The sequence below is a fragment of the Pararge aegeria genome, chromosome 9 (assembly GCF_905163445.1).
Source record: "Pararge aegeria chromosome 9, ilParAegt1.1, whole genome shotgun sequence".
Taxonomy (NCBI): Eukaryota; Metazoa; Arthropoda; class Insecta; order Lepidoptera; family Nymphalidae; genus Pararge; species Pararge aegeria.
Genome location: NC_053188.1, coordinates 16,120,835 through 16,135,917, shown reverse-complemented (window position 1 = coordinate 16,135,917; position 15,083 = coordinate 16,120,835). Strand labels below are relative to the sequence as shown.

Below are 15,083 nucleotides of genomic sequence, written 5' to 3'. Positions count from 1 at the left end.
ACACGTCCTCCAAAGTACCGCTCTGTGTCCATCAATCAGGCTCGTACGTGGTAAACTTCATGTACCTAAAATTACACCGTTAACTACTTCCTTCCGACCGGAACCGCAGATGTCTCTTAAAAGGTTCAAAGTTTGTACTAAACGTAAGCTTTTAGAAAAGTCCTCTTATAGTATAAAGGATTACGTAATTGATAAAAAGCTTGGGTGTGAATGATTGCTCTAACCAGGTTGTTCTTCTAATAATTTTAAATGACAATGTGTGATGGTGATAAAAAAAAACACCCGGCTAAGTTTGTTGTGGGCTTCTTCTTAGACCAGGACGCGTTTGGAACCTTCGTAGCTTTAGTTTTAAGTTGACGAAGTTAGTTATCGCCATCAACTCACTTCTATGTCATGTAATGTACGCATCAAAAGTTTCATCTATGTGCCTATTTTAAAAAAGAAATATTTGACTTTGACTTTGAAGTGATGCCAAGCGATTTAGAGTTACCTTACGATGCCCTGTGGAAGTTTTTTATAACTCGTACTGGAGATTTTCTTCATTTTAAATCATCTGCATACCCTGTGCATACCCTCTATGCACGCCACTGATCACAAGGCTACCATTGCAGTGATCACGATCCTCAGTAATGAGGGACCGACTGAACAGAGAGAATCGTTCGTTCATTTACAATTTCTATAAAAGACCTTTTACAAATAAATATCTGTAGTTAAGGATACGGAGCAATTGTAAAAGGTGCAATAACGTTTAGCGAGCTCGCCATTACGGCATTATCAACAAAGTAAAAGGTTTTCTCCACGGGTTGTTTAGCACTCGGTCACGTACCGCAAACAAGGGACATTCCAGTACTGGAGACTATTTAAAGGAATCGATACCCATTTGCATTATGCTCGTTCAAAAAGTCGTTGCTTTTTACTTCATCATCACCTTCAATACACGACTGCTGGGTACAGGTCTTTTTCCCAGGTGATAGGGAATGAGTTTTGTTTGATGCGCGGCTTCGCTGTTGCCACCATAACGACGAAGGAAATTGTATACAATTTTACAATAATCTACCAGTTGATATCTATACTTATAATAAATCTGTAACTGGAAGATTTCTGTACATTTAATATATTTCGAAAATTTTGACCGGGGGATGCTTTATAATCTACACTGAGTCCAAAACAGATTTTTTTTTAATTTTTGTCTGTCTGTCTGTCTGTCTGTCCGGGCATCACGTGAAAACTACTGAACGGATTTAAATCAAATTTGGTATAGTGGTAGCTGATATACCGGGTCAACATATAGGATACTTTTTATCCCGATAAACAATTAGTTTCCTCCGGGAAATGGGATGAACTTTTTATCAATTTTACTTCATAGCTCCGATTTTTACAATTCTTTTTTTATTTGAAAGTGTATACTATCAAGCATTTACTGTCCAATTTTAATGAAGATCTACTATATAAACTATTGTTGGAGATAAATGACAGATAACTTGCTCAGATAACAGCAAGTCGAGAGGCATAAGGGACAACGATCGAATGCATGCGTATCTTCCTACTATTTACTAATATTATAAATGCGAAAGAAATAAAATAATATAAATATAAAGTTTGATTGCATACCTGCAAATTCATTTTTTAAATATTGAAATTGAACCCATCGCTTAGTAGTTGGGACAGGTATATAGAATAACACGTACGGCCGCGAATAACATAGTTTAGAAATAAAACCTTCCAGCGCTACCTACCAGGTGTTCCTGGTCACCTGGTAGATAGCGCTGCAATTAGTTTCTAGGTTTTTTTTAAGATATTAAAACAATTTGGTGCAGACGAAGTTGCGCGGGTCAGCTAGTCTTGGATATGTCTCTTAAAAAGTTCAAAGTTTGTATTAAACGTAAGCTTCTAGAGAAATCCTACTATAGTATTAAGGACTACGTCAACGATAAAAATGTTTGGGTGTAAATTATTGCTCTAACCGGGTTGCTTCTTAAAAAGTTTAAAATGACAATGTGAGCTGGTGACAACGAAAAAAAACCGGCTAAGTTTGTTGTGGGCGTCTTCTTAGACCAGGGCACGTTTGAAACCCTCGCAGCTTTAGTTTTAAGTTGACGAAGTTAGTTATCGCCATCAACTCACTTCTATGTCATATTCTGCATGTAATGTACGCATCAAAAGTTTCATCTATGTGACTATTTTAAAAAAGAAATATTTGACTTTGACTTTGAAGTGATGCCAAGCGATTTAGAGTTACCTAACGATGCCCTGTGGAAACCGATTGGGGGTCTTGAGGAGTTTTTTGGTTGTTGCCTCACCCGTATATGGTTAGTCTATCACAACCTTAGGCTGCATAATGAATACACTACAAAATCAAGTTAAATATTGCAGTCAAGGACTATCTAAAAGCCTAGTGGAACAGATGTGTATTTATTGATATGTGTTTAATCATTGCTATGACATTATAGTGATACCAACTAGAGACGGAGTCGATCCGGATATTATGCGTAAATGAGTTGATCATTTCATACCGGTCCACCACAGGGCACGGGACTTCTCCAACCACCACGCTGGCCCAATGCGGATTGGTTGGCTTTGCACACCTTGGAAAACATTATGGAGAACTCTCAGTTATGAAAGTTTCCTGACGATGTTTTCCTTTACCATTTAAGCAAGTGCATATCTTAATTGCTTAAAGCGTATAACACAGAGACTCAGCGAAGTTAGAGGTGCGTGCTGGGATTCGAATTCGCCCCCCCGAAAGTGAAGAAGAACTGGTACCCACTGGGCTATCACCGCTTCGTAAATGTGTTACTCCGAGACAAAAAAGGAGACATTGAAAATATGTCAATTCGTACCTAATCTAAGATATCGACCACTGAAGCAATGAGGCAGTGAAGTAACTTAAACTATGCTTAAGAAATATGCGAACGTAGGTTGCCGTCCAGTCTACCTCTATTCCATCAAACACACTCTATGCAAATAATGAGAATAATATTTTTCCATTCGCAACAAGACGTAGCAATTGTCTCGGGCATAAATCTGAGCAGTAATTTACTTAACTTGTCAACAATGCAATCAGTCTGGAAAATCCTACTTTTCCCTCCATTTTCCTTGTAATAAATTGGACGCCACTCAACACCTTGGCCTGACGACTCGGATTTATCAGTAAGTAGAAAATTGCTCATTAAATATAATATTTCATTTTACTTGACGCAAAGATTGAATTATTGTGAGTGATAAAATGTGAGGGGAACGACGCGCCGGGAATGCCGAAAGTATTTTTGAAAACAGCAAAAACATTCCCATTCTAAATTCATATAATTCAAGTAGGCGTTGTATATGCACATTTGAAAAATCAAGTATGTCTATTTGTAGTGATTCTACCGTCCGTTCGGGAGACAGATTCTACCAATAACAAGCCGGAAAGAAATTCAACATCATTTTGAATTTAACAATCATTTTGCTTGTGTGAGATGAAAGCGAAGAGGCTTGTTTCCAAGCCAAGGTGGTCATTAAGAAATTCGTCGATGGTATAGTAACCTCGATGTGTATGGACATTATTAAAAAAATTAAGCCTAATTTGCTTTACTCCGCGAAAAGCCAAACAGATCTTCGCCGAGATCTGTTTGGTGTGGAGTATAAGGATTGAAGAAATATAATACAAATTAAAAATAAATACCATACAGATTCTCCAGCTTTTCACGGAGTATAGTAAATTAGGCTTAATTTTCATGATATATCATGGATTTCCGCAAAGTAACGCCTGCTTCTATCCAATATGTATGGACATTGATCAACCAAAACGGCACCATCTCATTGGTGCGAAAATGTTAAAAGAGCACCAGACGAGCGCCTGGGTTATATATTATTAGTGTGTATATATTATTAGTAGATATTTTCGTGACAGAGCGGTTTCGAGAAAGTACTACAGCGGTGCTTATTTCTGCCACTAAGCAGAATCGCTGTGTTCCTTTCTGAATACTGTGATTGCCAGTGTAATTACAGGGACATGAGGCTAAATATTAGACCTTACCTACCCAATTCCTAGAACGTGTCTTTGAAGGCGATGATTTTCGGGATACCCTCAGGTAGGCCATCCGCTTGGTCTGGCAATTACTATTATATAAAAAAAAGTATTTTATACAAGGTATAAGTATTGGATAGAAGCAGGCGTTACATTGTGGAATTCCATGATGTATCATGAAAATTAAGCTCTATTTGCTGTACCCCGCGTAAAGCAAGAGAATCTGTATGGTTTAATTTATAATTCCTTCAATCCTTATACTCCACACCAAATGTACATCCTCGGCAATGTACTCTCTATGCACATTTCACTCCGAAACCGGAGCAACCTCAGGAGATGTCGACTTAAGAATGAATAATGCCGATTGGCGCAGTTTGCAGCGACCCTGCTTTCTGAGTTCAAGGCCGTGGGTTCGATTCCCACAACTGGAAAATGTTTGTGTGATGAGCATGAGTGTCTGGGTGTTTATATGTATATTATAAGTATTTATGTATATTATTAATAAAAAAATATTCATCAGTCATCTTAGTACCCATAACACAAGCTACGCTTAAATTGGGGCTAGATGGCGATGTGTGTATTGTCGTAGTATATTAATTTATTTATTTATAATGTTGAAAATACGACTTAACTTATATATTGTAATACTACAGTTATTATCTTTCTTATTTCTGTTGCCAAAGTAAATTTTATGTGTAATATAATCGCAGTTTTTATAATGGATCAAAATAAAAGGCCGTGTATTTTAATGAAAACTTTGTACAGTTATTTCTTAAACAGCATTTTTGTTTGTAAATTAAATAACAATAAATAATCCTTATTTTTTCATAAATAGACCATAACAATCGACTATATTAATAATGTGCAAATCACATATTATATGGAAACGAATTATAATAAAAAGAATTGTTAAATCACAAAACAAGTCACTATAAATATGTCAGAGAAATGCAAATTAAAACAATTATATAATCGAAATTAATATAAAAAGACACAATCTCATTAAATATTCATTTAAAACATACTAACATTTTTCTAAGAGCCATTTATTGAGTGTACCTACTCTTAAACATATTTTGAGTCAGATTTACAGATTCTGTAGGCATTTTGTTATAAATTTTTACAGACACCATACGCACTTTCCATAGATATACTTGTATAAGGAAAATGTTGTGCAACATTTTCATAATCATACTGTTAAGTGGGTATATCACGTCAGCATATGACTGCCACTGTCCACTGCTGGACTAAAAGGCCTCCTCCAATAACGCGTTGGTTATCGCAGTAGTTCTAAATGGTAGTACAGAGGACGCTGCAGCGCGTTCTCCCTCGGTAAGACTAGCACAACTGTTTTCTACCCAGCCGTCACCACACAGCACAACTTGAATTGTGTATTTAAATAACAAAAGCAAACATACTAAAACAACAAACTCACAATAACATCGTGTAGGTAAAGAATAACAAAATCGCAAAAAAAAAGTGGAATTGTATTGTAATAAAAGACGTCTGAAGCTCGTAATCATGCTAGTAAGTTCGCATAAAGGGCGAAAAGGGAATCGATCATCGAGACATCAACTGAGTTGCCCAGTCCATTTGCTCGCGGACCTCAAAGGGTTCAAAAGGTCCGCTGAAGGGAATTCATCTTACGGGAGTAATAATGTTTACTGTTCGGAAAGGATTTACGTTGTTACTTTTTTAACCGACTTAACAAAAACTGTCGCAATAATATAAGTAAATATGTCCAATTATGGATCAAATTGGGGACGGTTCGATTCGCGATAATATGGCCGTGGACCAAAATTCAATTCAAATTCAAAATTCAATTCAAATTCAAAAAACAAAGATCCCACGACAAAATTAGCCGGTTTCTTTTTCGTCATCACCATCAATTCAATCCAATTTTAAAACTAGTCAATAAAAACTTAATTAAAAGAGAACCAACCGCACCTTGGTCTACGCAGAGCCCACAACAAAATTAGCTATTTTTTTTGTTATCACCATCTCACAGTGAATTATAACCTAGTTAGAAGAGATAGGTATAATAATATGGTTTCGCAGACTTTGCTTTAGATCTATTAAAGATCACTTTACTACTATTAGTATAGTTATCTTTAATAGACCTAAAAACCTGTGTAAGAAAAATAAAATAATAGAAATGTCAATTACGCGGTACAATAAAAAGGGGGTTGAGGCCGTAGTCTGCTTTGCTGGCAAAGTGCCGATTGGTCGACTTCACACGCCTTTGAGAACATTATGGAGAACTCTCAGGCATGCAGGTTTTCCTCACAGTGTTTTCCTTCACCGTTGAAGCAAGTGATATTTTAATTGCTTAAAACGCACAAACTTAAAAAAGTTAGAAATGCTTGCTGGGAATTAAACTTGGCCCCCGACGGTGAAGTCGAAGTCGTACAACTGGGCTAGGACAGTTTCTTTTTACAATAGGAAAAGATTAAAGTAAAGAAATTCTATTCTTGTGATCACTTACAACGCTGTAAAGTTTCTGCGCTAAGCTCGGAAATGAATGATAGCAAAAGAAATCTTAATTAACGCTATTTCGCTAAGACCTTCACTGTTAAGTGTTAAGTTGGTGGCACACAAAGAGCATCAATGACTCATATTTTGCTCATGTATCTACTGTATAGTCTAAGACTATTGTCTTAGGCTACACAGTGGAAACATGTACAACACTTAAATAAGATATTCTCAACTTAAATACATAATGTAAATGATTATTTGCAAATTTTCAAACCATTTTGATTACGAATGCAAACAAAATATAAGATTTTGTGGTTACATTGTGCATTGGTATATGCACGTGATGTTATATTATTACTTTTTGAAAACAGCGCCACAGGTATGATGGACGTAAAAGCAACAGACGTACATCTACTTAATGTTTTGAAATCTGTTTAACTCATAAGTGAGCACATACCACAACGTTCACCAAGATACTAAATAAATATTATTATAGCCAGAACTGGCGGTACTCCAGGCCTCATTCATATCTCTGACTATTGCGGCTAATGCTTTGACAATATTACAGCCACGGTGTCTGCCTTCCCTGCCTATTATTTTGATCCATATATTTACTAATATTAGTATTTTTCCAGTACGCTGTCGCTTTCTTTTTAACTTAATAAATTACCCATTTGTCCTGGAAAAAACAGTGTCAATTTTTAAACGTAGTTTTGATTTATACTTCCGATGCTGACCTGTATCTAGCTTAAGGGATACATTTATGAACTTGAAAAAACACATAATACATTTAAGCGTGTTTGTCAAAATTTTAATTAGTTTCGAACCCAGTGTGCCGTCAGCGTTACACTTTATTTATGAAAGAATAAAATAGGGGTGCTCAATGAAACATTTTTACGTTCAGAAGAAAGCATTGTTGAAATGAGGACTCTTAAACGTTATCTGAGAGAGACGGCGTTTTATTTACGCTCTCACATTTACTTGGAAGTGGTTACACAGTTTATTGTAAGAATTTGACAAACTAGTTTTTTAGGGTTCCGTAGATAAAACGGGACCATACTACTAAGACTCCGCTGTATGCCCGTTTATCACCGGGCTGTATCAAATGAACGATGATGTATTTCCGTTGCTGCTAAAACAATAAATACTGAAAAACAGAATAAAATAGATATGTAAGGGGGAACCCTTCGGGATCGAGGCCGACTTGCACTTGGCAGGTTTAATATTCATCATACAACTGACCTTCTACTTTCAGAAAGCATCATTCAACGTACAGTCTGAAACACAGTGGCGTGCATATAGGGTATGCACAGAAGGCACGGGCTCTATGCACGTCACTGCTGAAACATCTCAGCAATATCACAAGGATATTTATTAGTAGTAGGGATTTTCGTGGCAGAGCTCTCCGGGAAAGTACAACAGTCATGCTTATTTCTGCCAGTAAACACACCCACGCGCACACACTCACACACACACACATACACACACACGCACGCGCTCACGCACGCACGCACGCACGCTTAATACGCCCTGTTGAAGATTCACGATACCTAAATTGATTAAGTAAATTAACAAATACTTTTGCGAGACCTTGTATGTTGACCAGTTGATTATTATAATAAGGAAGTTATGTTTTAATAGTTGATAATGTAGATATATTGGTTATTTGTATGAAAAATATAAGTTAGTTAAGATAAGTCTATTTAGAGTATATTTTATTAGTAATAAATATAGACGATTTATAGCTGTAAAATTAAACATAAGATTTATTTAAATTAAGCGGTCGATGCTTCCCCGTCACCAACCATACTGAAGCTGACCAATTTGTAAACAACCGCTTCACTCTTTATGTATCTCTATCTCTGTCTACTAATATTTCTATCTCTTTTACCTGTATTTGCATCCTTGTCTCATACTCTAATAAAGATACCGATATGCGCGCGCTTCTGTGAGCATAAAACCCCGCCTCACGCGGTCAAATCACGCACTTCACTCGCTGACTCTGAAGCGAACGCATCTCCGGTAAAACGACTACACCTTGTTGTTTTATTTCACTACTGTGGATTGGACTCGTCTACGATCCTCCACAGTGCATGGTCCTTCGAGCCGGATCCAAGAAACCGGCAAAATAAGAAAAGGAGACGAGCTCAAGTCAGTGAACATTTCTGCGAAGCAAGACTGAAAGGAATCAACCTATCGCTGCGGAACGGGTTCCGCGGGCTTGGAAGATCGTTCAAGTCAGGCTGCAGACCGAAGTCAACGTACAAGAAGTCTGTCTAGCAACGGAAAAGGCATCAACCCTTCGCTGCGGGTGCATTGAGGCGAAGCTCTGCATAGCTGCCGAAGACCGCGAAGCCTGTGGGGAAGATCGTTTCTCGCGCTACAGACACAAGAAGTCCCACCTACAACGCATTGGCAAAAAGGAATCCACCATCGCTGCGGGTGCATTGAAGCGAAGCTCTGGAGTAGCTGCTGAAGACCGCGAGGCTGTTGGGAAGATCGTTTTGCCGCGCTGCAGAGAAGACCTACAAGAAGTCTTACCTTCAACATACGAAGAGGAATCCACCATCGCTGCGGGTGCATTGAGGCGAAGCTCTGCATAGCTGCCGAAGACCGCGAGGCCTGTTGGGAAGATCGCTTCGCAACGTAGAAGAGAAGACTCAAAGCGGTTTACCGCGCCTCATCTGTTCACCACCTAACGGTGTCAAACGGTGAACAGTGAGTTAACGCCTAACGGCGGGAGCAGTATACCAGACGGTACTGCCAGCTTGCCTTAACGGGCAGTAAGTCTGTAACAGTCTGATCGCGCCGGTACGGTTCGCGTGGGATAGCGCCCTCCTGGAAGGCACGCACGACGGTATCGGGCGTTCCCCCCGGTACCCGAGCGCGCGATTCTCACGCGTTACCCTCTGTCGGGCGATTCCTCACCACCCTACCTTTATTTCCATCCCTGTCAGAGTGTGTTCTTCCTTTGGGACCCTCTGCCAGGACTGATAGGGCGTTAGGGCTGTTAGGGTCAAGAAGACTGAAGACCTGCGCCAAGATGAGTACCATCGAAACGCGAAGCAAGAAGTCACAACCGAAGGAAAAGGAAGTCGGAAGCGACGAATCGGGAGATTCGTCTAGAACAGGCGAAACGTCAGGTACAGAGCGAACCACCTGTACAGAACAAACAACTAGCACCAATCAAACTACGACCACAACAGACTCAAGCAGCACAGCGAAAAACACACCACAAGACGTGCAAAGAAAAGCGACGGGATCACGGACATCGCAGAGCAAACGTGCAGAACTAGAAGCCCGTTTAGAACTCCAGCACAGAGAAAAAGAACAGGCAGACGCCGCAGCTGCACTCGCTCGTACTAAATTGGAGCTATTGCAACTAGCAGAGAACTCCGACCAAGAACCGGACGATGAAAACGACCTAGTCAACGATTGGATAGACAAAACTCCGCCGCCACAAGATACCGAATTTAACCGCAGTATGAACATCCTATCAAACCTAGTAGCAAAGGCAGTTCAACAAACCAACAGTAGTCACGAACACAGAACGGATACCGCACCAAAGAAACCACCAATATATATTAACGATCTGTACCTATTTGACGGAGATCCCATCAACTGGATACCATTCATCAGCCACTACAAGGACACGGCATCATTTTTTAGTGACATCGAAAACACCGCTCGCATCAGGAAGTCCCTCAAAGGACTTGCAAGACAAACAGTAAAATCTCTTCTATACACCAGCACGAACCCAGAAATAATATTAACAGAATTAGAAAGAAGATTCGGACAACCTTCATATATAATAAAAAGCGAAATCGCAGAACTCGACAAATTGCCCAAAATGACTGAAGACATTAAGGGCATAGGCACATTTGCTAGCGCAGTATTTAACAGCGTAAATACAATAAAACAATTAGACCGAAAGGAATATCTTTACTCTACCGATATATCAGATAGAATCGTGGGAAAAATGAGCACCATAGTAAGATTTCGATGGCAAGAATACAAATGCCACCGGACAAAGGAACCCGTACTCAGTGTGCTGTCTGAGTTTTTAAATATGATATCGGATCAATTTGATGAGCCCGGTTAACGTCTCAAACAGAAGGTTAAAATAGAAAATAACAAATCACGACCAATAAGAAGAGCCAGAGTTAATACGGCAAATCACGAATCAACCTACGAAAGTGACGAAGATTCAAACTACGACAGCGAGTTCGAAGAAGAAATGAGAATCGTCCTTACCGCCTCGGCAATAGAAGAAGAAAGATGTCCCCTATGCGAACAATCACACGATATTATCAAATGCGACAAATTCACAAAGGAACCCACCAAAGAACGTTGGGAAATAGTCAAAAGACTAAAGATGTGTTTCAAATGTCTCAAAACGAATCACAGACACTTTCAATGCAAAACTCAACCTTGTGGCAAGGATGGTTGCATCAGAAAGCATCATGAGCTACTGCATCAAGAAAGATTAAAACCAGACTCTAATAAGATAGTTTCAGTAAATCACATAGGCACTTCAAAAGCCTACTTAAAAATAGTACCTGTAGAGCTGTGCGGACCAAATGGCACTGAGACCGTCATGGCCTTACTAGATGAAGGGTCAACAGTCACTCTGCTGGTAGACAAAGTCGCCCACCACATAGGAGCCTCCGGACCTGCAAAGAGCCTAGTTATCGAAGGCATAAGCGGTCATCAAATGAAAACGGAAGAATCAAGACATATTAAAATTCGTATCAAAGGTTTATTCTCAAGGACATACGAAGATCTTCAGGCACATACAATCGGACAACTCAACCTTATAGCACAATCCGTAAAGAAAGAAGACATAGAAGATTGCCCCCATCTTAAAGATATAGAAGATCAGCTGATATACGATGGAACGCCACCATCACTGTTAATAGGCCAAGACAACTGGCACTTAATAGTTACAAGAGACTTGAAGACTGGTAGCGCATCAAAGCCCGTGGCATCCCTAACCAGCCTAGGATGGATACTTCACGGCTTGAAGACTGAAACCTCAAAACCCGTCCTCTTCATAAATCACATTCATGAAAAAGAAACTGAAGACATAGATAAACTAATTAAAAACCATTTCAGTCTCGACTCGTTGGGAATAACAGAAAGAAAACCACTAAAAGATCCCGAACAACGAGCCATAGCAATTTTAGAAAAAACAACTCATAGATTGCCCGAAGGAAGATTCGAATGCGGATTACTATGGAAATCCGACGATGAAACTATGCCACAAAATAGAAACAGTGCCTTACGCCGCCTACAAGGCATAGAAAGAAAACTAAATAAAAATGAAGACTTCAAATTAAAATATACTCACCAAATACAAAATCTAATATCCAATGGATATGCCGAACTAGCCACCACAAAACCCACCTCGCCAAGAACCTGGTACCTGCCACATTTCGCAGTAATACATCCACAAAAGGAAAAATTAAGAGTCGTGTTCGACGCCGCCGAACGCACAAATGGCAAAAGTCTAAACGATGCCTTACTATCCGGTCCTGATTTACTACAATCCCTCTTCGGCGTGCTGATAAGGTTCCGCCAAGGCCCGGTAGCCGTCGCAGCCGACATCAAGGAAATGTTTCTCAGAATCGTAATACGAGAAGAAGACAGAGACAGCTTACGATTCCTCTGGAAAGAGAACGAAACAGACGCAGAACCTAAAGAATACAGAATGAAGTCGCTAGTATTCGGAGCAACGTCATCACCCTGTTCAGCTATATACGTTAAGAATCGAAATGCTCAAGACTTCCAAGAAAAATATCCCGAGGCTGTGAATGCCATTCAACGTTGTCATTATATGGACGACTATTTACAAAGCTTCCCAACAGTCGAAGAAGCAAAAAGAACAAGTAAAGAAGTGGACCTCATACACAAAAGTGGAGGTTTCGAACTAAGAGGATGGACATCGAATTATCCATCCACTATTAACACAATGGAAATCAACCATCCCGACCACATTAATTTGGGAGACCACGATAAATATGGGAAGACATTGGGCATGATATGGCAAACCAACAACGACGCATTACGATTTACTGTCAGCCTTCGCAACACGCCCGATGACGTCACTAAAGAAACGAGACCACCAACTAAACGCGAAGTCGCAAGCGCTGTCATGTCAGTATTCGACCCGCTAGGTTTAGCCACTCCAGTTTTAATACAAGGAAAAACACTTATACAGCAACTATGGCGCACCGGAATAAATTGGGACGACCACATACCCGACACGCTTAGAGACCATTGGTCAAAATGGCTCAACAACCTAGCATGTCTAAAGGATCTAAACGTTCCACGATGTACAGATTCCTGTAACGAGGGGGAACTACATACCTTCGTAGACGCCAGTGAAACCATCTATGCCGCTGCAACATACTGGAAAACTACTATGAACAACCAGGTCAGCATAAAACTAATAGCAGCAAAAGCCAAGGTGGCCCCACTCAAACCTACCTCTATACCACGATTAGAATTACAAGCCGCAGTGCTTGGCTGCCGTCTAGCAAACAGCATTCACCAAGAAATGGACACCAATATTAAGAAGAAGTATTACTGGTCAGACTCTCGAACGGTATTAGCATGGATCAAATCCGACCCACGCACGTTCAAAACCTTCGTCGCACACAGACTAGCTGAAATAGAAGAACTCTCAAAAACATCAGAATGGAGATACGTACCCACTAAACAAAACGTAGCTGACGACGCAACTAGATCGGCACCCCGAAATTTCGACAGCAACCATCGATGGTTCAACGGTCCAGAATTCCTAAAACTTGACTGCAACGAATGGCCTCAAGATCACAGTGATCGCTCACTACAAGTTACGGGCGAAGAAAAAACACAGACAGTAGCCACGGCGCGTCTCGTTCAACCACCTATACCAGACGTCAGTCGTTTCTCATCATGGACACGTTACCTACGAGCCTCAGCACGCTTCATACAAAGCGTCGAAGTTTTTAAAACATTAATAAATAAACCCGACAAAGTCACCGCCACTAAACGAATCGTCAAGGATAAAGCCTGGAAACCGTATAAAAAACCCATAATACTCGATGGAAAACACCCGATTACACGACTAATCGTGAACCATTACCATCAAGAATACAATCACGGTAATCACAACACGATTATGAACGAGATTCGACAGAAATACTATGTGATATCTCTTCGAAACACCGTCAAAAGTATAGCAAGAGAATGCCAATGGTGTAGAATACACAAAGCCGTTCCTATCACAACACCTTTGGGAGACTTACCGGTGGAACGCCTGCAACACAAACAATACCCGTTCACCTGCACTGCTGTAGATTATTTCGGACCAATAACCATAAAAATTGGCAGAAAAACAGATAAACGCTGGGTGGCTTTATATACATGCCTCACAACGCGAGCAGTTCATCTGGAGATTGCTACATCCTTGTCAGCAGATAACATGATACTCACACTGCGAAGAATGATAGCACGTCGAGGGACACCTAAAACGATGTTTAGCGACAATGGAACAAATTTCATCGGAGCAAATAAAGAAATCAAGACAGCGTTTGAAAAAATGATAGATAAATCCAAAGAAAAAGGAATTCAATGGAAATTCATACCTCCAGGAGCTCCACACATGGGAGGAGCATGGGAGAGACTAGTGCGATCAGTTAAAACCGCACTAACCGCAACCCTTAATACACGACATCCTCAAGAAGAAATATTACATACATTACTTCTAGAAGCAGAACACCTCATAAATTCAAGACCTATAACAGAGGTATCCCTAGATCCAGATGACCAAGAAGGTTTAACTCCAAACCACTTTCTGATTGGAAGATCAAGCGGGCACCTTCGCATGGGAGATTTCACGGACGACGAACTCATCGGCCCCCCAACATGGAAAACATTACAACGCCTCACCGATCACTTCTGGAAACGCTGGCTCAATGAATATCTACCCACGATAACACCGCGATACAACAACAATCAAAATGGATTCATTAACCCAACCATCGGCGACATTGTAATAATAATCGATAATTCTCTTCCCCGAGGCACCTGGCCAAGAGGTGAAATCATCAAAACCTACCCCGGACCAGACGGAAAAACACGTATAGTAGACGTGCGCACTACCGCCGGAATACTAAAGCGAACGGTTTCCCGCCTAGTGAAAATCGCGCAATCTTCTTCCTCAACATGAAGTGCTCCAGATGTCATCTTCGCACGGAGGGGAGACTGTTGAAGATTCACGATACCTAAATTGATTAAGTAAATTAACAAATACTTTTGCGAGACCTTGTATGTTGACCAGTTGATTATTATAATAAGGAAGTTATGTTTTAATAGTTGATAATGTAGATATATTGGTTATTTGTATGAAAAATATAAGTTAGTTAAGATAAGTCTATTTAGAGTATATTTTATTAGTAATAAATATAGACGATTTATAGCTGTAAAATTAAACATAAGATTTATTTAAATTAAGCGGTCGATGCTTCCCCGTCACCAACCATACTGAAGCTGACCAATTTGTAAACAACCGCTTCACTCTTTATGTATCTCTATCTCTGTCTACTAATATTTC

At 39.9% G+C, this 15,083-nt stretch overlaps 1 protein-coding gene across 1 annotated transcript; it reads left to right on the top strand.

Moving 5' to 3' along the window:
* Positions 1 to 9,527: 9,527 nt before the first annotated feature.
* LOC120626501 lies at positions 9,528 to 14,699 on the top strand. Its single transcript, XM_039894028.1, has 2 exons — positions 9,528 to 10,475; positions 10,599 to 14,699. The coding sequence occupies exons 1-2, from the start codon at positions 9,528 to 9,530 to the stop codon at positions 14,697 to 14,699; spliced, it is 5,049 nt and encodes a 1,682-aa protein (XP_039749962.1).
* Positions 14,700 to 15,083: the final 384 nt, after the last annotated feature.

What these genes read in the sequence shown, in the direction of transcription:
- LOC120626501 (XM_039894028.1), top strand. Translation starts at nt 9,528, where the DNA reads ATGAGTACCATCGAAACGCGAAGCAAGAAGTCACAACCGAAGGAAAAG. An exon ending in TGGGAAAAATGAGCACCATA is followed by an intron (nt 10,476 to 10,598) that starts GTAAGATTTCGA and finishes CGTCTCAAACAG; the next exon opens with AAGGTTAAAATAGAAAATAA.